The sequence below is a fragment of the Triticum urartu genome, chromosome 7, assembly GCF_003073215.2.
Source record: "Triticum urartu cultivar G1812 chromosome 7, Tu2.1, whole genome shotgun sequence".
In the NCBI taxonomy this organism is placed as follows: Eukaryota; Viridiplantae; Streptophyta; class Magnoliopsida; order Poales; family Poaceae; genus Triticum; species Triticum urartu.
Genome location: NC_053028.1, coordinates 428,850,703 through 428,874,570, shown reverse-complemented (window position 1 = coordinate 428,874,570; position 23,868 = coordinate 428,850,703). Strand labels below are relative to the sequence as shown.

At 41.2% G+C, this 23,868-nt stretch overlaps 2 protein-coding genes and 1 long non-coding RNA gene across 7 annotated transcripts; all 3 read left to right on the top strand.

Annotated features, from left to right (window-relative positions):
- Positions 1–1,159: 1,159 nt before the first annotated feature.
- On the top strand, positions 1,160–7,581 carry LOC125520863 (crossover junction endonuclease MUS81-like). The gene is made up of 15 exons (XM_048685902.1): positions 1,160–1,460; positions 2,079–2,176; positions 2,337–2,415; positions 2,585–2,671; positions 2,764–2,874; positions 3,948–4,105; positions 4,204–4,257; positions 4,631–4,701; positions 4,778–4,884; positions 5,390–5,450; positions 5,830–5,988; positions 6,374–6,453; positions 6,608–6,842; positions 6,934–7,020; positions 7,152–7,581. The coding sequence occupies exons 1-15, from the start codon at positions 1,249–1,251 to the stop codon at positions 7,254–7,256; spliced, it is 1,704 nt and encodes a 567-aa protein (XP_048541859.1). The 5' UTR covers positions 1,160–1,248; the 3' UTR covers positions 7,257–7,581.
- A 135-nt stretch (positions 7,582–7,716) lies between these two features.
- Positions 7,717–14,675, top strand: LOC125518900. The gene is made up of 11 exons (XM_048683792.1): positions 7,717–8,277; positions 11,579–11,593; positions 11,784–11,805; positions 12,012–12,106; positions 12,196–12,291; positions 13,306–13,437; positions 13,591–13,707; positions 13,849–14,018; positions 14,140–14,214; positions 14,396–14,444; positions 14,527–14,675. Exons 1-9 carry the CDS (start codon positions 7,717–7,719, stop codon positions 14,153–14,155), a joined length of 1,224 nt encoding a protein of 407 aa, XP_048539749.1. The 3' UTR covers positions 14,156–14,214; positions 14,396–14,444; positions 14,527–14,675.
- Positions 14,676–15,620: 945 nt separating this feature from the next.
- LOC125521414 lies at positions 15,621–19,426 on the top strand. 5 transcript variants are annotated; one of them, XR_007289259.1, is made up of 10 exons: positions 15,621–16,233; positions 16,372–16,450; positions 16,662–16,791; positions 16,915–17,017; positions 17,255–17,350; positions 17,494–17,557; positions 17,643–17,726; positions 18,548–18,607; positions 19,175–19,320; positions 19,412–19,426. It is a non-coding gene; the product is annotated as an uncharacterized LOC125521414 (long non-coding RNA). The 5 variants fall into 5 exon arrangements; XR_007289258.1 differs by having other exon boundaries at positions 16,680–16,791; positions 17,494–17,726; XR_007289257.1 differs by having other exon boundaries at positions 16,665–16,791; positions 17,494–17,726.
- The last annotated feature ends 4,442 nt before the right edge of the window (positions 19,427–23,868 follow it).

Here is a 23,868-nt window from a genome sequence, read left to right as displayed (position 1 = left end):
ATTAGATATCTAAAAAATGCCATCGTTCTGTTAGATGTTTGCTCAAAAATGCCATTAGACATTGTTATTTTTACGTCAAACCCGTTGACCATGTTCTATGACAAAAATAAGCCTAGACCCACATGTCAGTTCTCTTTATCTCACAATGATATGTGTGGCCCCACTTGTCAGGAGTAACCAAGCGAATAATTTTATAGGAAAATAAAAACGCTATTGGGATCAAGTGGGCCCCATACTTTACTGTAGTGAGATAGAGGGAGAGCTGGCATGTTGGTCCATAGGTATTTATGTTATTATAACATGACAAAAGAGATTTGAGATCACAATAATGGTGTTTAGTGGTATTTTTGAGCATGTGTCTAATGAAGCGATGGCATTTTTGAGCGGTTGAAATTTCTAATGGCAAAACTGAATAGTGGGACACAATCGGTGGCATAACTGATAAAAACCCAAAAAAGAGTCACATTTGATGATCGGAAGGAGAAATAAAAGTAAGCACTAAATTTATTTTCCACAAAGGATGCAAAACTCAAAGTTTTTACTGTGTTTACAGAACAAACATATTACTCAGAGATTTAATACTCAGTCCCTGTTTGGTTCAGCTTTTATCGACAGATTCCGCTACCGTGCAGCAGAATCTGAATCAAAGGGCGAACCTAGCAGAATCCGATTTCAGAAATCCGCTGCCAAAATCTGAACCAAAAGCGGAAGCAGCCCAGGACGTGCTTTCTAAAATCTGATTCCGCTGCAGGCCAAAATCTGAAAAAATTGTATTAGCTGGTTTGCCAAATGACCTACATCTTTTTCACATCAGATTTTCCACAACTATTTTTTCATAGCAGATTTTTCATATATTCTTTTAGAAATTCACGGCCAAACCAAACGGGGCCTCAAAACTAGCTCAATACTTTTGGCATTTCGACTTGTCATTTCAAACATGCCTAGTAGGAGTAGGACACGGTCTCTGTGTAGCGTGCACCTCTACGTACGGTCTCGTTCCCATCATGACTGCCGCGGCACTTATTTATCTGTTTTTATTTACCTGTTCAGAGTTAACTCTCGACTGTAAAAAACATTATCGACTGTAAAAACCAGTGAACCACAAAGCCAAAACTTCCGCACCAGTAATGGCGGGCTCCTCCTCCCCACTCCCAAACCCCAAACCCTAACCCCCCCTCCCAACTCCCCACCCCCACAGCCTCAATCCCCTCCCAATCCCACATTCCCACGCCCCCACCCTCGGCGCAGATGGCCCCGTCGGCGCCGAAGAAGAAGCGCAAGGTGAACCTCCGGGAGAACGAGGAGGTCGCGGCCAGGATCTTCGAGAAGCACCGCTCCATGGCGGCGCAGCAGCCGGGCGGCCTCCCGGACCACCAGGCGCGCGCGCTCTCCGCCGCCTACACCGGCGTCTGCGCCGCCAAGGAGCCCGTCCGGACCCCCGGCGACCTGGCCCGTCTCAAGTGCGCATTTCCCCATCCCTCTCAAACTGTTTCATCTTACACTGTTGCGACGAGGCTAGGTTTCGGTCGATTTCGGGGTCGCGCGCTTGGGATTATGTATTGGGTCACATCGCTGCTCTAAGACAAATGGGTCGGTTTATGATTTGGGCGCCTTAGCTCTGTTCGGTGGATGTAACGGTTTAGTCCTTAGGGGATTTTAGTTATGCCCATTTGGTCTGAGCATGAATTTTCGGTTTGGATGGCTATTGGTCTGTGGAATCATAAGTTTCAGTTCAGTTCCCCTTATGTTTGCTCATCTGCTGCGGCCGTTGATTTGCTGCAGGTATATGCTGAAATCGATTCAGGCCATTGCCATTTTTATATGGGGAGGTGTATTTATATCCATCCCTTTAGGGTTGTCATTCTACTTGGGATTCGCCTGCAAGTAGATAACCAGAGAAATGGTTCATATAGAACTCTTTCCCTTTGATTTTTCTTTTGTGTGTTCAATTTAGAGGTGGAAATCACACATCAATCGTTGCTTTCTACATTGAGTTGCATCGATTTTTGAAAAAAATTACATTTTCTGAATTAGTTTAATCATTGTTGTTGCTTCCTCGGTTCTATTATTTTTGTCAGGGGAGTTGGAGGTTGGTTTGTTGATGTTATGGAAGACTCCTTTCCAGGGTCCAGCCTTGATTTGTCTCCTCCGACAAGTAATACACCAGGAGAAATGGGTAATAGTTTTCATGACTGCTCACGTGTCCTCTGGAATCTGTTATTCCTTTTTCATCATCAGGATGGCAACAAGTCTTCTTCCCCTTCAGTTTTATCAATACTCAGTTCAATGGAAACAGGACTATTATCATATCTTACAGGGTACTGTCCTTTTAACAGGGAAGAAGAACACACGAAACAAACCTTATGTGCCACGGTTGAAATCAGCTGCTTATGCAATAATGATCACACTCTACAGGTATGATTTTTTTGGGGGGGGGGGTGGGGGGCTATCTTACCTACATTTTTGTTGTTCACGCTGCAAAATTAATGCAACCTTAGTACAAAGGGCAACATTTAATCAGAGGAAAAGGGAAAAGACACTTGAATATGCAACAACGGATATTGACAGTTGTTTCCCCCCCTAGGGAAATGGAAAGAGGGAAGGAATTTATGATGAGGCAAGAGCTTATTGATGCTGCTGAGGCCAGTGGTCTGTCAGAACATGCAATAGGGTACAGTTTCAGTGATTCAGTATATGCCACGGTTGCTGATTTCAGCTGATATTTTAGTGCATCGCTAACTGTCTCTGTTGTATTATGAGCAGCCCAAACAACAGTAGGAATTCTCGGAATGAAGGTTACAGTTATACTGGATGGAATAGCATGAAGACGTTAACAAATAAGGATCTGGTTAAGAAAAAGAGTAATCCTGCAAAGTAATGTACCAGGCTCATCCTCATATTAATGTTATGTTTTTCCGTCATTTATTAAAAAAATAATTGGATCTTTTAGGGGAATAAACCCAATACGTTTTATACTCACGTATTAGAGCACAAGTTTTATTACCTTCACATCACTGGCTATTGCTGTATAATGTACTATTGTCGCTCTGCTAGCTATTGGTTGTGAACTTTTTTACTTTGCCTGATCTTTCTTAAATGATAAATGATATTTTAATGGACTCAAACTCAAGGAGATACCAGAGCTATAAAATACATCACTTGTATGCATGAACTTGACTCTCATTAGAGGGTTCATAGGGTTCTCACGTATTTAAGTATGATTGTGTCTGCACTAGTTTATCTGATTCATGCTCTTGCGACACTCACCGGATAGAAAAGCCTCTCACATGTTTTGGTCTGAGTGTGGATCGGCAGGATCCAAAAATGTGGCTAACATCTGGTGTGCTTTTGCTGTTTGGTAAATGTGTTCTCTAGTAATTTAACTTGTATCAAGAAACAATCCTACTTCAGTTTTTTCTCTTGGTCGGAGAAGTTTGATATAGTGCAGCAGTGAAGTCATATATATGCTAGCAGAGTATCAACATCTGATAGTTTGCTAGTTGATGCTTGTGGGCACCTTAGGTAATATAATGCTCTCTAATCTTTTGAGCTAATTAAGAAAATATATCTTTTAAACATACAGCTCTGCGGTGGCATATCATCAATTTTCTATCGATGGAATAGAAGCAGGCATGTCCAATTCCATAGCTCCTTTGTACTTATCTGGTCCACAATATGAACCTCAAACATGTTTATAAAAATCTTGCACATGTGGCCATTTGGGAATGTTCCAGATATATGCCAGATTGCTACATGAACCAGATCTTGCTCATTATTTTGGTCCTACACTCATCTCCCGTCTTTATTTCCACCCTGAATACAAGCAGAAGCTCACCCTGTTCAGTTTGCAATTCCTTTTCTCTCTCTGGGGCTTTATTTGCCAATCACACACATTCTGTTGAGATACCAAGCATAGACTTGGGACTTACCGTATGAGTTTGCTGTAGGTATTACCTAACAGAAAAAGGCAAAGAGACAGCTCGCGATTGTCTCGCACGATCTGGATTGGATGGTCCTGCAGGACCTTTAACGGCAGCCGGTCATTCTGCAGTTGTGCTCAGCGATTCAGATTCTGATGAACATGACGGCAGCAGTCCCCTGATAGGTATTAATAAAGTTTTCTGCTCATGCACTATGAATTTCCAGATAACCGATTATGGTACCCCAGCAGCACTATAATAAATTCCTTTTACTCAATTGCAGGTTCTGAAAGAAGTGGACTTCCAAACTCAAAAGCAGGCAGTTCCAGTTCCTTTGGTATTAGCATGCTTTCTTTGCATATATATGATGATATATTCCATAAGACTAGTCACAGTGGGGAGTAACTTAGAGTAGTAACATGCATATGTTACTAGTCTATGTTACTACCTTCGCAGTGGGTAGTAACATATGTGTTGTGTCATGCATCACTTCATGTATTACGTTGTAGACTCATCTTTTCTTAATATGTGTGATGTTACAGTAACTAGCTATGTTACCACATGCCTCTCTTTCTTCATTAATTACATGCCACATCATCTATTTTGCCTAGATAAATGTGATGTTACCACCTATATTACTCCCACTGTGGGTAGTCTAAGCAAAATATTACAACCCGCTGATCTTTGTAGTTAATGCCATTTTTTTTCAGACAACGGCCGTGCTACTAATTCTCCTCTTTCATCTCGAGGAATGTTCAGACAGCAATCGTTTAGTGCAATGGTACACTTGACTTTCCCTTTCCGTACCCTTCTTTTTCAAATGGAACATAATGCAACATTTTCTTTTCTAACGTCAGGGTTCTGCTGAGAAGTCTTTACTAGCTATGCCACCTCATCAATCTAATGAAAGTTTTCTGAAAGTTTATGACGTGGTGCTGATATTGGATGATCGAGATACTTTCGGGTCTGTATGATCGTATCTTACTCAGGAGTTGTATTTTTTAGTTGTGTCTGATATTTAAGTAGGATCATAATAAGTCTTAGCAAATAAACAATATATTTAGGCCCCCCCCCCCCCCCCCCTAAAAAACATCTTTTGAGGAGGGTAAAGTAACTGAGGATTGGGAGTATGCGTACCTAGTCTCTTTTTCGCATGACCTGCAAGGGCATTCTATTCTTCATGTTAATATTATTTCTGTTAAAATAAGATAGGCAAGGGATTTCACATATTTATCCACTTAGTGCTGGAATTGTGAATTTTACACTTTGATTCGTTATCTCGTGTTACTTAAACTGTTTAACCTTCTGCTTCTGTATATAAAATTTAGATTCTGCATGTTATTTAATTAAATTATTTTCCAAGGAAACAAATTGATTATTGTTGCATCCATTAGTTTTTTATGTTTTATTTAATCATCCATCTATGTATCAGAATTCAGTTCTCTTATGATTGCTCCCTTTTTGTGCAGGCCCCGTTCCAGAAGAAAAGTTGTTGATAATATACGCTCGCATTTTAATATTCCCGTAGAGGTTAGTTGGATTGAGAGTTATGTGAACTCTTCTTTGTTTAACACTGCTTGCCTTTTCCTTTCTTCTTGTATCTAATTCATCAGTACTCCTCTGGGTGTTATCCTTGTTCATTTCTTCAGACAACCAAAATACACTGCTAAAAGTCATTATATCCATCAACATGGCTCTAAATTAAATGCCCTGTACTGCTGGATTAATTATCTGATATGTTTGGTCGCTGCCCCACCGTGTTGATGATTGCTGACTGCATATTTTTCTTGCTTGTGCGCAAGGAGACAGCATAATAATATTACCAAAGTTGCTTTGCATAGATTGAACTGTTCATATAATGTGCCAAAGAAAATGGTGCTGATCCTTCTGTTTGAACCATGTCATCCAGATTAAACACTTGCCTGTTGGAGACGCTCTTTGGATTGCTCGCCATAAAGAACTTGACACGGAGTATGTTCTTGATTTCATTGTTGAAAGGAAAAATGTGGATGATTTACTTGGGTCGATTAAAGACAACAGATACAAAGATCAAAAACTAAGACTGAAGGTACCATCTGAAAATAGATTTGATTTTTGTCATTAATATTATAAACCTTCCATCTTAACTTTCCCAGTTCTTCATGCTTTCAATTTCTCACTGATAGTAAAAAGGGGCAGCCCACATGCTATCCCCTGTGATTTGTTGTTGCTTGAGTCTAATCTTAGCCGAGGAGATTTTTTTCCTTATTCTTTGTTATCATTAATTGAAAAGCATAGCCCATATTTGGGTATGAGATGATGAAGGACAATGTTATTAGCAGACATAAGCTTGAGCCTGTAGATTGTGCATCTCTTCCCAAAGAAACTGTATTTCTTGTCCATATATATGGGTTTGCTGTGGTTATTTTAGCAACAATACGACGTGATACCTCCATTTGTTGTATCCTTTGCAGAAATGTGGGCTAACGAAGTTAATATATCTAGTTGAAGGGGATGTAAACACTGTAGATGGATCAGAGAGTGTTAAAACAGCGTATGTACTCTTCTCATGAAGCCTGGACGATCATGTTGACCCCTGAATGCCAGTACTTTTTTCTCGTTGTTTAACATTATTAAATATTGTTCCCAATGCTTTGACTGTCAGCCTTATGCCCTATTAACTCTCCTCCACATGCCTTTTATTTCAGCTGCTTCACTACTGAGGTTCTTGAAGGATTTGATGTCCAGAGAACCACTGGGTATGCTGACACTGAAAAGAAATACGGCCACCTCACGGGCTCTATAATTGATTACTACAGCAGAAACTTCTCTGCTGGTGCTGATACCTCTCGACTTTGCCTGACCTACGACGAGTTTGTGAAGAGGTGTTCTGACCTTGAGAAGGTCACTATGGGCGATATATTCGCCCTTCAGCTTATGCAGGTAACTGGGCGAATATGGCCACCTCCACCAAAGTTTGCCGGGTAGTCCATTTCATGCAGTAGTTTTCTCATTTATTGTGCATGTAAATCAGGTGCCACAAGTGACAGAAGAAGCTGCTCTTGCTGTCACGAGTCTCTACCCCACTCTTCTCTCGCTTGCTAAGGCGTACACCTTGCTTGTGAGTCCTCTTTTCCTTTCAACTTATACAATGTTCTTTACATATCGTTAGCTGCTCCTCACGCAATTGATGTACAGAACAATTCAACATGTCTGTAGAACTAAAAGTTTATCCTTGTAACAACTTTGAAGGATGGCGATAGGCGTGCCCAGGAGGAGATGCTGAAGAACAAGAGCGACATGGTCAACACGGGGGCTAGCAAGAACATCTTCAAGCTCATCTGGGCGGAAGGATGAACACCCCGTACTTAGCCGGTCTTTTGGTCACCATCGCGGTGATTTCAGATCTTCTACGCAAGTTCCCAAGGTGAAGACAGGAGGGACCCTTTTTGTGCTGTGCCTGGTGCCTTGGAGAACTGAAAGTCACTGAACTTGTAACCACCACCTAACAGAACGCCTTAGCGTGGCCTCGCTCCCCGTTTAAATTACTACTAGAATTGCATGCTCCAAATTATGGAGTCGTCTTATTAAGGTAGTGCATTAGCGCTTCATGTGTGTATATATACTAATATTAGTTCTCGACTCAGTTGCTTGGATTATGTGATGTCTTGTGTTAACTCGACCTTGCTTGCATGGAAGCAGACAAGGCAGGTATTAGAATTTAGCCTGCTGGCAAAGTGACGTAGACTCGCTAGACCCCATGGTTTTTATCCATGTGCTTGATGGAACCTGAAAGCGTTCTTTGGTCGGCAGGTCCATGTTCTGCAAGAACAACATGTTGAGCAGATTCTATTTTGTGAAGATTGTGGTGTTGAGTTCTGTGAAGATTGTGGTGTTGAGGAGACGATTGAACGTCGTTGCTTCCTTCCGGTCAGGATCCCTTCTCTTCATAGAAATTGTTGATGGCAAGTTTCAGAATCGCATGCTGCTACCACTTTGTGTGGGTGCTGGACGATTTGGACTGAAAGAAACAATAGGAGATATGAAGAACTTCAAATGGGCCATTGATACCATCCATGATCTAGCTGCGCTAGTGGGCTTGAAGACAGCACGAGAACTGAGGGAGAAATCGGTCTGGATACCCCCTGAGATCACTTACAACAAGGTCAATGTTGACCCGAGCTATTACGAGCAAGATGGCTATGGTAGTACGGGAGTTGTTATCTGGGACCATATCGAAGCACTGGTTCAGAGCACAAGCAATTTTGGTATCAATTTTGCACAAAATGCAAGCACTATGGAAGCCTTGGCGCTTGGTGATGGCATTCGTCTTGCTCTTGGACACCTCAAGGTGATCATCGAAAGTGATGCTCAAGATGTACGAATGCTAAATGAGGCAAAATTTTCAAGAGCAGACCTGGTTTCATTGTCCATATCAAACAAAAAAGCAAATGCATATGCGAGATCCAGTTTTCAATCTTGCTCCATTGTCCATATCAACCGAGAAGCAAATGAAGCGGCACACATATGTGCCAAATAGGCTAGTGAGGATTGTAGAAGACGTATCTTGGTGAATTACACCCTTGCTTTTCTTCTAGGATGTATTCACACACACTGTAATCCATCTGAGTAATTCAATATAGCCTGTTGTTGCAAAAAGAAATTGTTCGACCTATTTGTTGTCATTCGGATGGTGGTCTTATGGAGATGTGCCCTTGGAGTGCAGGGCATGAGACATGAAAGAACTTAAAAAACAATCACGAATTTGAAAGAAATAAGTTTTTTTAATAGTGAACTAAAAAATGCCCATGGTTTTTGAAAGACAAGTTCACAAACTTAAAAAACAATCACGAATTTGAAAAAAAGTTTATTAAATTTGAAAAAAAATCACATATTTTAAAAAAAACTAATTGATTTTGAAAGCTCATCGAATTGGAAAAAATCATTGAATTTGAAAAAAGTTCATCAATTTTGAGAAAAACTTCACAAAAATTGAAAAAAGTTCACAGATTTTGAAAATAAGTTTATTGAATTTTAAAAAGGTTTATTAAATTTGAAAAACACTTCACTAAATCTGAAAAAATCATCGAATTTGAAAGAAAGTTCATTGAGCGCCCCGAGCACCCACCTTCGGAATTCGCACAGCCGCCGCAGCCCTGCCATCCGCCCACGCCATCAGCGCGCCCGTCTGACTCGCTGCTGCCGCGCCCCTGGCACGACGCGGCATCCGGCGTTGCGCACACCATCAGGAGGGGAGAAACGCCCTCCCCCCCCCCCCCCCCCCCCCCCCCCCCCCCCCCCTGCCTACACCAACAGCGGGAGGGGAGGAGAGGCGAGAAAGTGGATGAAAGCAACAGAAGCTAGAGCGGGCGAGACGAGGTTTCGATCAACTCAGATACGTATCCTAAGCTATTATATCCGGGCCAATTTTTTTTACACTTAATAAGTTGGTGCTAGATAAAAAAACGTGGCGTCTTTATTTTTTTTTGGCCCCCCCCCTGCCTACACCAACAGCGGGAGGGAAGGAGAGGCGAGAAAGTGGATGAAAGCAACAAAAGCTAGAGCGGGCGAGACGAGGTTTCGATCAACTCAGATACGTATCCTAAGCTATTATATCCGGGCCAATTTTTTTTACACTTAATAAGTTGGTGCTAGATAAAAAAACGTGGCGTCTTTATTTTTTTTTGGCAGTGCTAGGTGTTTCTAACCCATTTGTTTTCACCACGCAACCAATCTGATCCGAAACAAAAAAAAGGAAAGAGGCACGACAACGGTACTCAGGGGCATCGGCTGCCTGGAAAACTCTCGTTCCGCCGCCGCCTCCGCTCCGGATCCAGCCCCGCTCCACTTGCCTTTCGTATCCGCACCCACGCCACGCGCACCTCGGCAAGGACAAGCCTCCGCCCGCCGCCACTGCCTCCACCCCGCCTATAAAGCTCCGCCCTTTGCCCGGCCCGCTCCTCCTCTCCCCGTCCGGGCCGCGCCTCTCGCATCCTTCCTTCGTCCTCGGTCCGCCCTGGCCGCGTGGTGAGCTGCGCTTCGGGCGCGGCTCCCCGATCTCGCGTCCGGTGAGGCAGTTCGTCCTCGGTTCCTACCTCTCCTCCTCTCGCGTCTGGTTCCATGTTGCTCGTTCTCGCTCGAATTCGTCCGTCGTTTAGAGTAGATAGAAGAATCGCTTCTGATTTGTTCGATTCTGCTCGTCCTCAGTTCCTCTGTTCTGAACCGCGTCTGATTCAGTTGATTTCGCTCGTCCTCGATTCGACCGTTTAGATAGAAATGCGCGTCCGGTTTGACTTGCTCGTCCTCGCCGTCGTCGTCAGTTCAGAGTCGCGTGTGATTTGATTCTTGCCCGTCCTCGCCTTCGCCCTGATGCTCTCGCGTGTTCTTGGGGATGTCTCGTCGGGGGTCCGCGACTCTGGGAGGAAGCGAGCGGTCCGTCGGTCGGTTTGGGTCATCGTCTTGTTTGCGAGCTAACCAGTCTGTTCGAGAAACTTGTTCGTGCGCTGCTGTTATCTGACGATCCTGCGTTTCATTTTCGTGGTCGAGCGATGGTTCCTGCGCTTCTGTTTGAGAACCTTGCGCGTGCGCGTCTGTTACCTGACGACCCTGCGTTTCGTGTTAGCTGTGGAGCGATGCTTCTTGCGTTTCTGTTTGAGAGACTTGTGCGTGCGCTTCTAGTATCTTACGATCCTGCCTGCGTTGTTCGTCGGTTATTTTCATATCTCAAACGCATGCGCCCTTGTGATACTCTGGTTTCCCTCTGTCCATTCTTGTTCTACCGGCAGGCGTGTGTGCTCCCGTCCTAGATGCAGAGAATCTTCTTCTTGTCTCTTACGCTTGTTCTTGCTATCACGCTTTGCTTATGTTCCAATATATGATGATCGATGATGCGTGTTCAACTTGTTTCTTGTTATCATGCTTTGCTTATGTTTCAATATATGATGATTCGTGTTCAGGGGCGCAAACCATGTAGGCCGTGGGTACTGTGATGTGAGGCTTATTTCCTGCTTCCTGTTGATAAATTAGGATGATAGGCTGAGAAGAAAAGCCTGACTCTTGTAACAATCACTTGCTTGGTTTCCACTTCTTTGTGTGGCCGATTTGGCATCCAATGCATCATAATCACGTTTTCCCTGCTTGTTTTCATATCCAATGCATCCACTCATCAGAGCACCCTTTTCCCTATTTGTTTTCACTTCTTTTCCTAATAATTAATCATGTTTACCAATACTGCATTTCTACTGCTCTTTGTTCCCTTTTGAAGTTCACCGATTCAAATCTGATGTGACTTCTGTGTTAGTATACTAGCCATGATGTGTTTTATTCAAGTTATTAACCTACAAATTTGGCTTGAGATGCTACATGTTTATATGGCACGATTGATTGTTGTTTGCGTATGGTTATTATGATTGATTGATTGATTGATTGCTATTTGTTGATTGATTGATTGGTGTTTGCTGTTTGTTGATTGATTGCTTGATTGCTTGTTGTTTGTTGATTGGTATCAAACTTTGGTATTTGTAGTTCTTGATCTTAGGTAACAGACCTTGCACTATTCTTTTTTCTGAACTTTTTTGTGATTATGCAATGCTTTTCTAAGTATTTAAGGTACAAATATCTTGATCTGGACACATCACATTTGCTCTTTATTGTGTTGCTAAGGACACTGATGGGTTGAGTTGCATATAGTGCAGGTATATTTACATTCTTTACATTTTGTGATGCTGATGCCTCTAGTCCCAAAGTGTTTATTTACCCAAATTTTGCTACTGGAACTTTTGGTTTTAGATATTGGCACCTGATATTTGAATGGATGTTTTCATGATGCCTAATTTGATTCATTATCATTGTTCTGATGGTGTGCTACTGGTGTTTTAACTGAAGCTGTGGATCGCTCATCAACCTGGTATGTGTTTCGATGATAACCCATCTTGAATTTTACTCGTTCCTATATTTTACACAAATGTTTATCTCATGGCTGGTAATGGTAACCTTATGAATGCATAGCCCACATTTTAGCTAGTTATATAGTAATGCCATACTTGCTTGGATGATGTTCTGTATATGCAAGTGTGGTGAGCTCACATATTCTGTCGGCATCTATCTATGCAGTTGAGCTCTTTCTGGATAGGACAGAGGTACAATATTTACATCCATGGCAGAAGGTTCTTAACCCTGAACTCATCAAAGGTCCTTGGACTCAAGAGGTTTGGCACTGCACTCCTGACTTTGCTCGAAAAACAAACCTTTTGCACATTTTATAGTTATATTTATGATTATGATATTTTTTCTACAGGAAGATGATAAAATTATTGATCTTGTAAGAAAGTATGGACCAAGAAAATGGTCTCATTGCAAGGACCTGCAGAAGGACCCTCCGACCTTAGCGCAGGTGATTTCCCCTCTGCCCCTTTTGATTCCGTCTAGATCTTGCCCCGAATTGATGAGCGCGCCGTTGGCGTGGCCTGTTTGTTAACTGTTGTTACTGGTCATGGGGGTTAGGTTGTCGATTATTTAGCTGTGCTCTTGCAGTGCTTTTAGGTTTGCTGGATTGATTGGTGGAGAATACTGCTTATGAACTGTACATGGACTACTAATATGATTGACTCATGTCAAGTGTGTGATGTATCTTCTGAGCAGGCCATTTAAAAAAGCCCTTGGATTTTGTTCTGTTAGGTTATAAAGTATGCCAACCTTATTACAATTTATAGTCAGTACCAGTACCACATGGGCAGAACATGCACCACCCTGTAGCACTATATGCTATCTTAACTTCCATAACCAAAAGAAATTAAAATTGCCAAGCACTTCACATTTTATATGGACAGTTAGGCATGACTAGCACTATATAAGAAACATAAACAGTTCCAATCTAATCTGTTAGGCATGGACTAGACTATTTAATAAACTTAAGCAGTACCAACCAAATCAATAGGGAGAATTTTCGAGAGTGAACTATGTTTTAGGAGGTGAGGTGGAAATGGTCACCTGTCTTCCTTAGTCTATTAACGCATACTGGAATAAATATAATTAGTGAAACAACTTCAGCATTCATAATGTGTGTAAACCTGATGTTCTGTGTTTTTGTGGAGAATAAGTGGCTTTAGTGGATGTCCTGGCCTCCTGGGTGACTTGATGTTTTTTAATAAAACAGTTGGTTCCACTAACCTCTTGAAATTAAGAATAATGAACTTTGAATTATTCTAATCATTGTACTGGATGGGTATATGATGATTGTTCACACATATAATTTCATGCCTAATTCTGAACTTGTTCACACATAACTAAAGCTGGCCGCTGTTTGATCTCGCAGCAAATATGACTTGTTTCTTACTCATACTTGACTGGCTTCATACGAATGCTTGTCTGACTGTTGTGTAATATGTATTACTTTCCTTTTATTCAGGAAGGTCCTGTAGGTGAGGACATGTTCCACTGGCAGGCCAGTATCATGGGACCCTTGGACAGCCCGTTTACTGGTGGCCTATTTTTGGTGAACATCCATTTCCCACTGGATTATCCCTTCAAGCCCCCAAAGGTAATTTCCGGTGTACCGAGCTAACCTTTGTAAAAAGGAGTTCATATTGATTCTATGATATTGGAATTGCTATTACACAGATGTCTTGGGGTCCTCAAACAATTAGTTTGCTGCTGCTTGCTATCTTAACATTCAGACATGAACATATTTCAGGTCTCTTTCCGCACCAAGGTGTTCCACTTCCACTTTCACCCAAACATTAACAGCAACGGCAACATTTGCCTTGACATTCTCAAGGAACAGTGGAGCCCGACTTTGACCATATCAAAGGTAATGATCTGCATTCCTAGCTTGGTTGTTCCATTTTTGCTTAAAGCTTGTTGCTTATATAAGCTTGGTTACTTCAACAACTTAATCTCACAAAAATTCTTCATGTATGTTTCTCTAACATTTACCCGTCTCTGTTAACAGGTCCTCCTGTCAATCTATTTGTTGCTGACGGACCCCAACCCCAATGATCCTCTGGTGCCTGAGATTGCTCACATGTACAAGACTGATTGGGCCAAGTATGAGTCCACGACATGCTCCTCGACACAGAAGTACGCCATGGGTGGATGTATAGGCAAGCAATGTGGAGAGAGGTATTCTTTTGATTGTTCTATTTTTATGGTTTGCTGAAATACATTCCCCCCCGGGTGGGATTGTTTGCTAATTTTGAAACACACTAGTTACTTCCATTTGTGTACTTCTGTTTGTTCTTAGTTCTTCTCAGCTATAGCTAAAGTCAAAGACGACAAACCAGGTGACTTATTGGAGTTGCAGGACTATAAATCATCGGTAAGTTTTTATGCTTTCAAATGGTCAGAGTTTGAATTTTGATCAGTTTGTCTGACTTGTTTTATACTGAATCCTTGATTCCTTGATAACTTAGATATACACACATGAATAATTACTTATGTTATGATCATAAACTGATTTCTAAGTATCTTTGACTCATATGATGCTTTTTAAATAACAGGTCATATGAATCTTCATTTGTAAATATGACTGCTGGTGCTGCCGATGATGTAAGCTACTTTTCTTGCTTCAAGAATAATATAAATATCATTTACATCACACTCACATTTTAAGTTGCTCATGTCATTTCAGGCTAGCCATCGGCTTGGAACTAATGAGAGACAACCGCTGTTGCCAACTTGAAACATATACTTTTTAGGTATGAATGGTTTACCTCTCCTCCTCTCGCGTCTGGTGAGGCAATTCATCCTCGGTTCGTGCCTCTCCTCCTCTCGCGTCTGGTGAGGCAATTCGTCCCCGATTCCCTCTCCTCTCGCCTCTGATTCGTCCATTTAGATTAGAAGAATCGCATATGATTTGTCATTTTGCTCGTTCTCGATTCATCTGCCTTGAAGTGCGTCTAATTCGACTGATTTTGCTCGTCCTAGATTCACTCGTTTATATAGAAAATCACGTTTGGTTTGATTTACTCGTCCTCCTCGTCACTTTAGAGTCGCTTGTGATATGATTTTGCTTGTCCTCGCTGTCGCCCTGATGCTCTCGCGTGTTCTTGGGGCCGTCTCATCTGGGGTCTCTGTCCCTGCGACTCTGGGAGGAAGCGGGCGAGCAAGCGAGCGGTCGGTCGGTCTGGTTTGCGAACTAAAGTCTGTTTGAGAAACTTCTGTTCCTGCGTTTCGTGTTCACGGTGGAGCGATATTTCCTGTGTTTACTTGTGCGTGCGCTTCTGTTATCTAACGATCCTGCGTTTCGTGTTCACGGTGGAGCGATATTTCCTGTGTTTACTTGTGCGTGCGCTTCTGTTATCTGTCGATCCTGTGTTTCGTGTTCGTGTCGGGGCGACGGCTGCAGGAACGATGGGTTCTTGGTTCGGAAATTGGAGCAGTGTCAAATCGTTCCCTCTATATCACCACATGCGTTGTTCGTCGGTTATTTTCATATCTCAAACGCATGCGCTTGATACTCTGGTTGCCCTCTGTCGATCCATGTTCTACCGACAGGCGTGTGTGCTCCCATCCTAGATGTAGAGAATCCTGTTCTTGCCTGTTACAGTTGTTCTGATGCTGTTCTTTTCAATTGTTTATTGTTATCATGGTTTGCTTATGTTCCCATATGGCATGATTGATTGATTGTTGTTTGTTGTTTGATTGATTGGCTTGAGATGGATTGTTGTTTGTTGTTTGATTGATTGGCTTTTGATGGATTGTTGTTTATTGTTTGACCGACAGGCGTGTGTGCTCCCATCCTAGATGTAGAGAATCCTGTTCTTGCCTGTTACAGTTGTTCTGATGCTGTTCTTTTCAATTGTTTATTGTTATCATGGTTTGCTTATGTTCCCATATGGCATGATTGATTGATTGTTGTTTGTTGTTTGATTGATTGGCTTGAGATGGATTGTTGTTTGTTGTTTGATTGATTGGCTTGAGATGGATTGTTGTTTGTTGTTTGATTGATTGGCTTGAGATGGATTGTTGTTTGTTGTTTGATTGATTGGCTTGAGATGGATTGTTGTTTGTTGTTTGATTGATTGCCTTGAGATGGATTGTTGTTTGCTGTTTGATTGATTGCCTTGAGAAGGTACAAACCATGTATGCCGGTTGATTGTTGTTTGTTGCCTTGAGATATTACATGTTTATATGACACGATTGGTTGCTGTTTGTTCATGGTTATTACAATTGATTGATTGTTGTTTGTTGATTGGTATCTAATTTTGGTAGTGGTAGTAGGTAACAGACCTGGCGCTATTATTTTTCTGAACTTTTTTGTGATTATTATGCCTTCACATTGCACTGCTCCCAGATTCATATCGACATGCCCATGCTGTCTGACGAGGATAAAGATGTAAGGAACTCCTCCCAAGAATCTCTCTTGCTCCTTGTATTAACTTGGCGCTAGACTTTACATGCCATTTTTTTTCATGAAACTGGAGCTCCTTGCTGTAACCCATTATATGACTTTATGAGCATGCGCCACTTTCAGGTTATGAAAAAATGGGATGCTCCAAACAAGATTGACTTCCTATCTTTCTTATACAAGGCATGCAAAAGATGTGTGGCAAGTAAGTAACTCTATGTCGATATTTAGAGTGTACTACTTCACAGTGCCATCTTTCCCAACAGATTGAAATTTTTTATATTGATATTTTGTTGAATATCACATGTTTGTTTGCACTTCATACTTTGGAAAATATTCCTAACGTTGATAGTAATTAACATGTATTTTTCTCTATTGAGTACTACTTTGTCGTTTTTTAAGTGTTCTTATTTCAGAAGTTTGCTCTGCACAAGTGCAACATGGCTGGAAAACCTGCTGCTATTACTTGTGTTGTGGACAGTATGACGGACAACCTAAGGCCTACTCGTGCAGATGCAACTGATGTGGCAAATGCGGTGCTGGATGGTTAGTTTTTGCCTCTTGTAGATATCTTATACTTTGGTGATCCTGTACAGCTGCTCATTACTGCACCCAAACAAACTATAACTACACAAGCTGTAACATGAATCACAATTGTTTTGTTCGTAGTGATGCCATTCTCCTTGGTGCCGAGACTCTCCGTGGGTTGTATCTAGTTGGGACTATTTCAACGGTAGGCAGAATTTGTGCTGAGGTGAACTTTCTTTTGGAGGTATATGTTCTCTTGAGGCCTGTTTGGGAGGGCATTTGTTGATAGGTTCCCTTTTGTAGTTCAAATCAGATTTCAATACTAAAATGTTACAAATAAATACTATTCTTCCCAACAGCCCCTAAATGTGTTCTCAACAAGTATATCTTTGACACTCTAATGGAATCTAATGGAAACTCACTCCTTCCTGCCTTTTCTCTCTTCATATTTGGTGATATATTTTCATGAATTGTTTCACAGGCTGAGAATGTCTTCAACCAGGATTTGTACTTCAAGCGAACCATGAAATGCGTGGGAGAACCCATGACCCACATGGAGTCTATTGCTTCCTCTGAAGTGCGTATTTTGTTTCTTTTCATTCTCCAACCTTTTGTTAGTGTTTACAGGGAACAATTTCTGTCTCCCATTGATTGAATATCAGTCTATGACACTTGGGTTTATAAGTCTGAAATAGTTCACTACCTATTATCTGGGTGCAGGCTGCTATCAAAGTTAAGGCTTCGGTCATCATTTGCTTCACCTCATCTGGACAGGAGAAAAAGAGTATTTCTTCTTATAGGCGCTTCACCTCATCTTTGTAGTTTAATGGAAATTGATTGATATATTATGCCGTATCGAGTATCTGCAGGCTAATTGCCAAGTACAGGCCCACCGTGCCATTCCTCGTCTAAAAACAAATCAATTGAAGTGGAGATTCACAGGGGCATTTGAAGTATGTGAACAACCTTTTTCCTCGTAACCTTTTTAGTACTTCCTGTGTGTGCTATATCTAGGTAATAATGATTCAGAACTAGCATGCTGATCTTCAAACTTTTAAAGATAACCTCAGGCTATAGTTTTTGTTAATGACGAATCTAACACTGAACCTTGCACAATTGTGCAACTCAATACAGAGGAACAATATATAAGTATTTGCCATGTAATGCTAGAATATTCATTTAGCATTTAACCTTCATGGTTTTGCCTTGATACAACATCCTTCTTTTCTCTCAGCAAAAGATTGATGATATGTATTTCTCCTTTATTTTTACTTGGTGCATAATTCCTACTACCTCCGTTTCAGTTTATAAGGGACGCCTATATTTCTAGATCATCAATTTGACCAACGAAATATGTATTATATGTTGAAGCATACCATTGAAATTAGTATTTGAAATAGGTTTGCCATGGTGTACCTTTTGTAGCATAACTCATATTTCATTGGCCAAACCGTTGATCTGAAAATACGCATGTGCCTAACAAACCGAAAGATTGGGAGTATGTTGTTCAACTGGACTTGCTAATGTACTACAGAATTTACCCTGATGAGAAACAGTGTGGTGTTCAACAAGATTCGCTAATTAATATGTATTACCACGTGTCTAATACATCCCTATCTAGACAAATCCAAGACAAGTAATTGGGGACGGAGGGAGTACTATAGAATTTTGCCCGATAAGAAACAATACTGCTTATGTTGGACCAAGACTTGTCTCTGGTGTTTGGCAGTGTGCCACTGTTATAACTCATATTTGTTGCATTGTCTTCCTGCAGGCAAGACAATCACTCATAGTTAGAGGCCTCTTTCCCATGCTTGCTGATCCACGTCACCCGGTGAGTTAACCTGCCTTTGATCGGTTGGCTGCATTAACCATTCTTTGTTGGTTCTTTTCAATTTTAGAATACATGACCTAGTATGTATAATATGAAAAATAGGAACTACCTATAAATATCAACGTCTTTGTTCTGAACCTAAAGGGAATAATGGCAGTTGGCCTTATTGCATATTCCCAATATGTGAAAAGTGGACGCTTTACATACACCAGGCCAGTGAATTAATTCTGCTTTTAGGGTTTTTGCTTGCATCATCTTCTACTTACAAATGGGAATAAACACTACACTAGACTGCAGTTCACTTTCGAATAATTGGCAAGTCATCATAAGCTCGGTTAATCAGTACATTATCTTGACTGGTGGTAGGCTGGTGTGTTTATTCTGTATAATATAAACGCAATACTTGAGCTTATAAGCTGGTGTGCACCAGTGAGGCTGATGTTTGGAGGTTTCATCTTGCATCCACCTTGAATTATTTGGTAGCTAGAATTCCTTGATTTGGACCCAACAAGTAAGAAGCTTGGTTTGCCTGGTGATTTGTACTGACATTGTTTCTCTGCCCTGCAGGCTGAATCTACTAGCACTGGAAATGAATCAGTGTTGAAGGTTGCTCTTGACCACGGCAAAGCATCTGGTGTGATCAAGTCACATGGCTTACCTTAGCCAGAATTTCTATAAGAATGTCGCTCATGTTACATGCCTTGCTTTCTCTAGTAAGTAGAACAAGAATACTGTGCCTACAAACTTGTGGGTATTGATGAAGATAATCACTTAATCAACCTCTAACTAACTTCCTATTTTCAGGAACGAAGATCTGGATCACCCTCGCCCCTCTAGAGAAATCAGTTTACTCATTCAAGTTCTGAAAATTCTTTATAGCCTTTTGAGTTTACTTCGGTCTTGCATGTATTAGCTTTCTGTTTGTGCCCCTATTTATGTATGTTTCTTGTGTGCAAGTGCTCCATTCTGTGTGTGTATGACTTGTGTGTGGCTTGACTCTGTGTGTGTGTGGCTTGACTGTGTGTGTGACTCTGTGTGGCTTGACCATGTGTGTGTGACTCTGTGTGGCTTGACTATGTGTGTGTGATTCTGTGTGGCTTGACTATGTGTGTGTGATTCTGTGTGTGCTTGACTCTCTGCTTGTGTGACTCTGTGTGAATGTTGCATTTGTTTGATGGTGTGGCCTGTTTGCTTGCTTGATGATTGGTGTGGTTTAACACTGCCTTTGCCGGTCCCAAGCCCGGATGTGAAAATGTGGAGGGAGCTGCATTTACCTCCTTTGTATTATATATATATTCACCTTCTAAAATTTGTGGCTGATGGCATTCTAGTTTACTTAGACGGTTAGCTTGTTAATTAGTTTTGTGCATGCAAGACTTGAAATCTAGCTGATGTTACTTTCTGTGCATGATAAATGGTTTTGTTGTGCACCTTTTTGAAGATGTGGCCCGTCTTCCCCTCTATTTTCCTCTTTTGGATGTTAAATAGCATTTGCTATGTTTCTGAATTGATTATTTGTTGTAAGATATGGTTATCATATATAGTTCAGAGATAAATGTCTTTGTTTGCAGCAGTACATTTTATTCATTCCAATGGTGATTTTACTACTGTTTTGTGTGTGTTGGAACTCTTGCGGAAGTTCTCTGTACCCCAGTACCAATGTATATCTATTTCAGTGTCATTTTGTACTATAACATCACTGAAACCAGTGGCATAGTTGAGATGAGTGATGTGATTAGATTGTACCAGACATGCGACTGCAGGAGCTCAGTGTATGAGTATGCGCCCCGTGACCGCAATTATCTAGTTACTTTAACAGGACTAGCTAGTCACTTTTGAACAATCAGGTAGTTTACAATATGCAGTTTTACTTGTATTCAAGAATGGAGCTTCTTCACTTCCTAGATGCAGCAGGTTGTCCATGTTGTGTGTTCAATTTCTTTGATTCACCTTTATTTTCATTTCAGCAGGTTGTCCATGTTGTGTGTTCTGTATGGATTAGACGCCGTCTGACTACTTTGTCTTCGATGCCGCAGCCCCTCGTTGGGTCTTTAGTACTTCTTTTGTGTGTTCAATTTTTAATCCCCATTACGTGTGATGCTCTTTGTTTCTGTGTAATTTGAACCTCTGGTTGTGCTCTTGTGAGTTGTGAGCGGTGTCTCTGCTCGTGTGGGCACACATGATTTGAACCGCGATTCTGCTAGTGAGGCAAGCATGATTTCAGCGGTGTTTCCATGTGATTTTGAACTATGTCTGTGTTACGATCTTGTGAAAACGTTGCGTGAATATTTATTGCCAATTGTGTGTCGTGCTAATACTGCCTTTGGTTGATTGTGTGGCTTGTTGCTTAGCTGAATGATTGGTTGTGGTGTTTGCTAATTTTTTTTTGTGTTTTGTAGTTTAACACTGCCTTTGCCGGTCCCAAGCCGGATGAGAAAATGTGGAGGGGACTGCAGTTAGCTCCTCTGTTTAGAACTTTCATGGTCTCCAAATATTTTTCAATGAATAGTAGTGAATGAAGTGAGTAGAAGTCACACAATGTGGTGTCAAGCTATTGAATGCATCCTTTTTTGATAAAAAGGATTAAAAAACAATAAAAAAACTCAAAATTAAAATATTCTAAAAAATAAAAGTCTAAAAAATATGAAAGATTTTTAAAAAATAGAATACTAAAATAATAACAGACTCAAAATTATAGAAGATTCAAAATAATAGAAAGACTTAAAACAATAAACAGACTTGAAATAATAAATGACTCAAAATTATGAAAAGACTCAAAAACAAGAAAAGACTCAAAAGTATAAAAGATTCAGAATAATAAAATACTTAAAAAAGAGGAAAAAACTCAAAAAGCAATAAATAAACTCAAAATAATGGAAAGACTCAAAATTATAAAAGTTTCAGAAAAATAAAAGACTCAAAAACATTAAAAAAGAGTCAAAATTATATAAATACTTAAAAACAATAAACAAACTTAAGTTAAAAAAACACTCAGAAAACAATAAAAATACTCTAGATTATAAAAGATTCAAAATTATTTATGGTGCACTAGGAATTACCATGCCAACACTAAATTAATTACCTATGACGTTGATAGAAATACATCACAAGCATTAGATTGTGCCCGGTCAATACAAATGGGCCAATTTGTGGTGTGTTAGAAAAAAGGCAACACCAATACTAACTAAATGGGTCGGGCCAGTTTGTGGTGACGTGCCAAATATGCAAAATGCAACCACTATTTGAAAAAACAATATTGTGGTGGTGTTGGTTGGAAATGGTGTGCCGCCAACTAAAGTTGGGGCTACCCATTTCTCTACTAGTGAGTACATGTTCCTGTGGTACCTCTGGATAGCAAAATTTTCATTGATAGTTTGTAATGAATTTGCCGGATCAACATGTTCGCCCTCATGGGTCCATCTATTTCGGGAATGCCAAATATACCACATGATCAACACTATCTCTGCTCTATCACCATTGGAGAACATTGGGGCGCTGACAATGTCGCGTGACCAAGTAAGCGGGTGAAGTCGTGGTAGGCAAACCACTTCTGAGCTTCATCCCAAAAGCGTTTGGCGTGTGAACATTGAATCAGTGCATATATGCTTCAGATGCTCGTTCATTGCCAAACAAAGCTTGCGTTGATATCTATCACGAATATGTCATCTATGCAATGAGCATTCATTTGGTAGAATTCCTTTAGTCACTCTCCACTAGAAACACTCTGGTTTTGGCACCACCTTTAGTTTCCACTCGACTTACATAACTGTTCATCTATCATCGAGGTACCCGTAGTTGTCCCTTCCTCCATAGCATTCACTCCTTTTGAGTCATTAGAGACAGGTATGGTGACTTTATAGTGTAGACACCCGACTTCTCAAAAGCCCACACCCCCACCTTGCCGTATTGGAATATTGTAAATTACTATCACATCTAGTGGCAGGCATAGGAAAGAAGTGAAAGGATCGAGAAGAGGTGTCTAGAGGGGGGGGGGTGTGAATAGACTCTTAGTAAGAAAAGTTACAAATTTTAATTTCTTTAAGTTGAAGTGGAGTTTCAGCACAAGTTTAAACATTCACAATACATACCAAGCAATCATGACAAGAGTATATGAGCAGCGGAAAGTAAATCATGCAAGTTGCAAGAATGTAAATGGATGGGATTTGAGTGTGCAAACACAATTGGAGACATGGAGATTTTTGCCGTGGTTCTGATAGGTGGTGCTATCGTACATCCACGTTGATGGAGACTTCAACCCACGAAGGGTAACGGTTGCGCGAGTCCATGGAGGGCTCCACCCACGAAGGGTCCACGAGGAAGCAACCTTGTCTATCCCACCATGGCCATCGCCCACGAAGGACTTGCCTCACTAGGGTAGATCTTCATGAAGTAGGCGATCTCCTTGCCCGTAGAAACTCCTTGGTTCAACTCCACAATCTTGACGGAGGCTCCCAAGTGACACCTAACCAATCTAGGAGACACCACTCTCCAAAAGGTAATGGACGGTGTGTTGATGATGAACTCCTTGCTCTTGTGCTTCAAATGATAGTCTCCCCAACACTCAACTCTCTCTCATAGGATTGGATTTGGTGGAAAGATGATTTGAGTGGAAAGCAACTTGGGGAAGGCTAGAGAGTAGAGATCAAGATTTATGTGGTTGGAATGGAATACCTTGACCTCAGCACAAGTGTAGGTGGTTCTCTCTCAGAAAATGTATGTTGGAAGTGTAGGCATGTTCTGATGGCTCTCTTCATGAATGAAGAGTGGGTGGAGGGGTATATATAGCCTCCACACAAAATCTAGCCGTTACACACAAATCACCAAACTCGGTGGGACCGAATCAGAAAACTCGATCAGAACGATTTAGTTCAAAATATGAACGTTAGGATTTTCGGTGGGACCGATATGATCAACTCGGTAGGACCGATGTGATAGGGTTAGGGTAAAGCCTTATCTCGGTTGGACCGATTACACAAACTCGGTGGGACCGATTTGGGTAATAAGCAAAACAGAGAGTTGTCCAAGCAAACTCGGTGAGACCGATTGCATATTTCGGTGAGACCTCAATTACTGCAATAGGCAATAGAGAGTTGGCAAGCCCATCTCGGTGAGACCGAGATCCCATCGGTGAGACTGAATTGACTAGGGTTTCTAGCAGTGGCTATGTCAAGTGAACTCGGTGGCGCCGGATAGGAAATTTCGGTGGGGCCGAGTTTGACTTTTGGTTTGGGACATATGTGGATGTGAGAAAGTGGTTGAGG

Bases quoted from the DNA above. Each gene is read 5' to 3' on its own strand.
- LOC125520863 (XM_048685902.1), top strand. From the start codon at position 1,249: ATGGCCCCGTCGGCGCCGAAGAAGAAGCGCAAGGTGAACCTCCGGGAG. The intron at 2,177-2,336 runs GTAATAGTTTTC...TCCTTTTAACAG, and splicing joins TAATACACCAGGAGAAATGG to GGAAGAAGAACACACGAAAC. The intron at 4,702-4,777 runs GTACACTTGACT...TTCTAACGTCAG, and splicing joins AGCAATCGTTTAGTGCAATG to GGTTCTGCTGAGAAGTCTTT.
- LOC125518900 (XM_048683792.1), top strand. From the start codon at position 7,717: ATGTTCTGCAAGAACAACATGTTGAGCAGATTCTATTTTGTGAAGATT. The intron at 11,806-12,011 runs GTATGTGTTTCG...CTATCTATGCAG, and splicing joins GTGGATCGCTCATCAACCTG to TTGAGCTCTTTCTGGATAGG. The intron at 13,708-13,848 runs GTAATGATCTGC...CTCTGTTAACAG, and splicing joins CGACTTTGACCATATCAAAG to GTCCTCCTGTCAATCTATTT.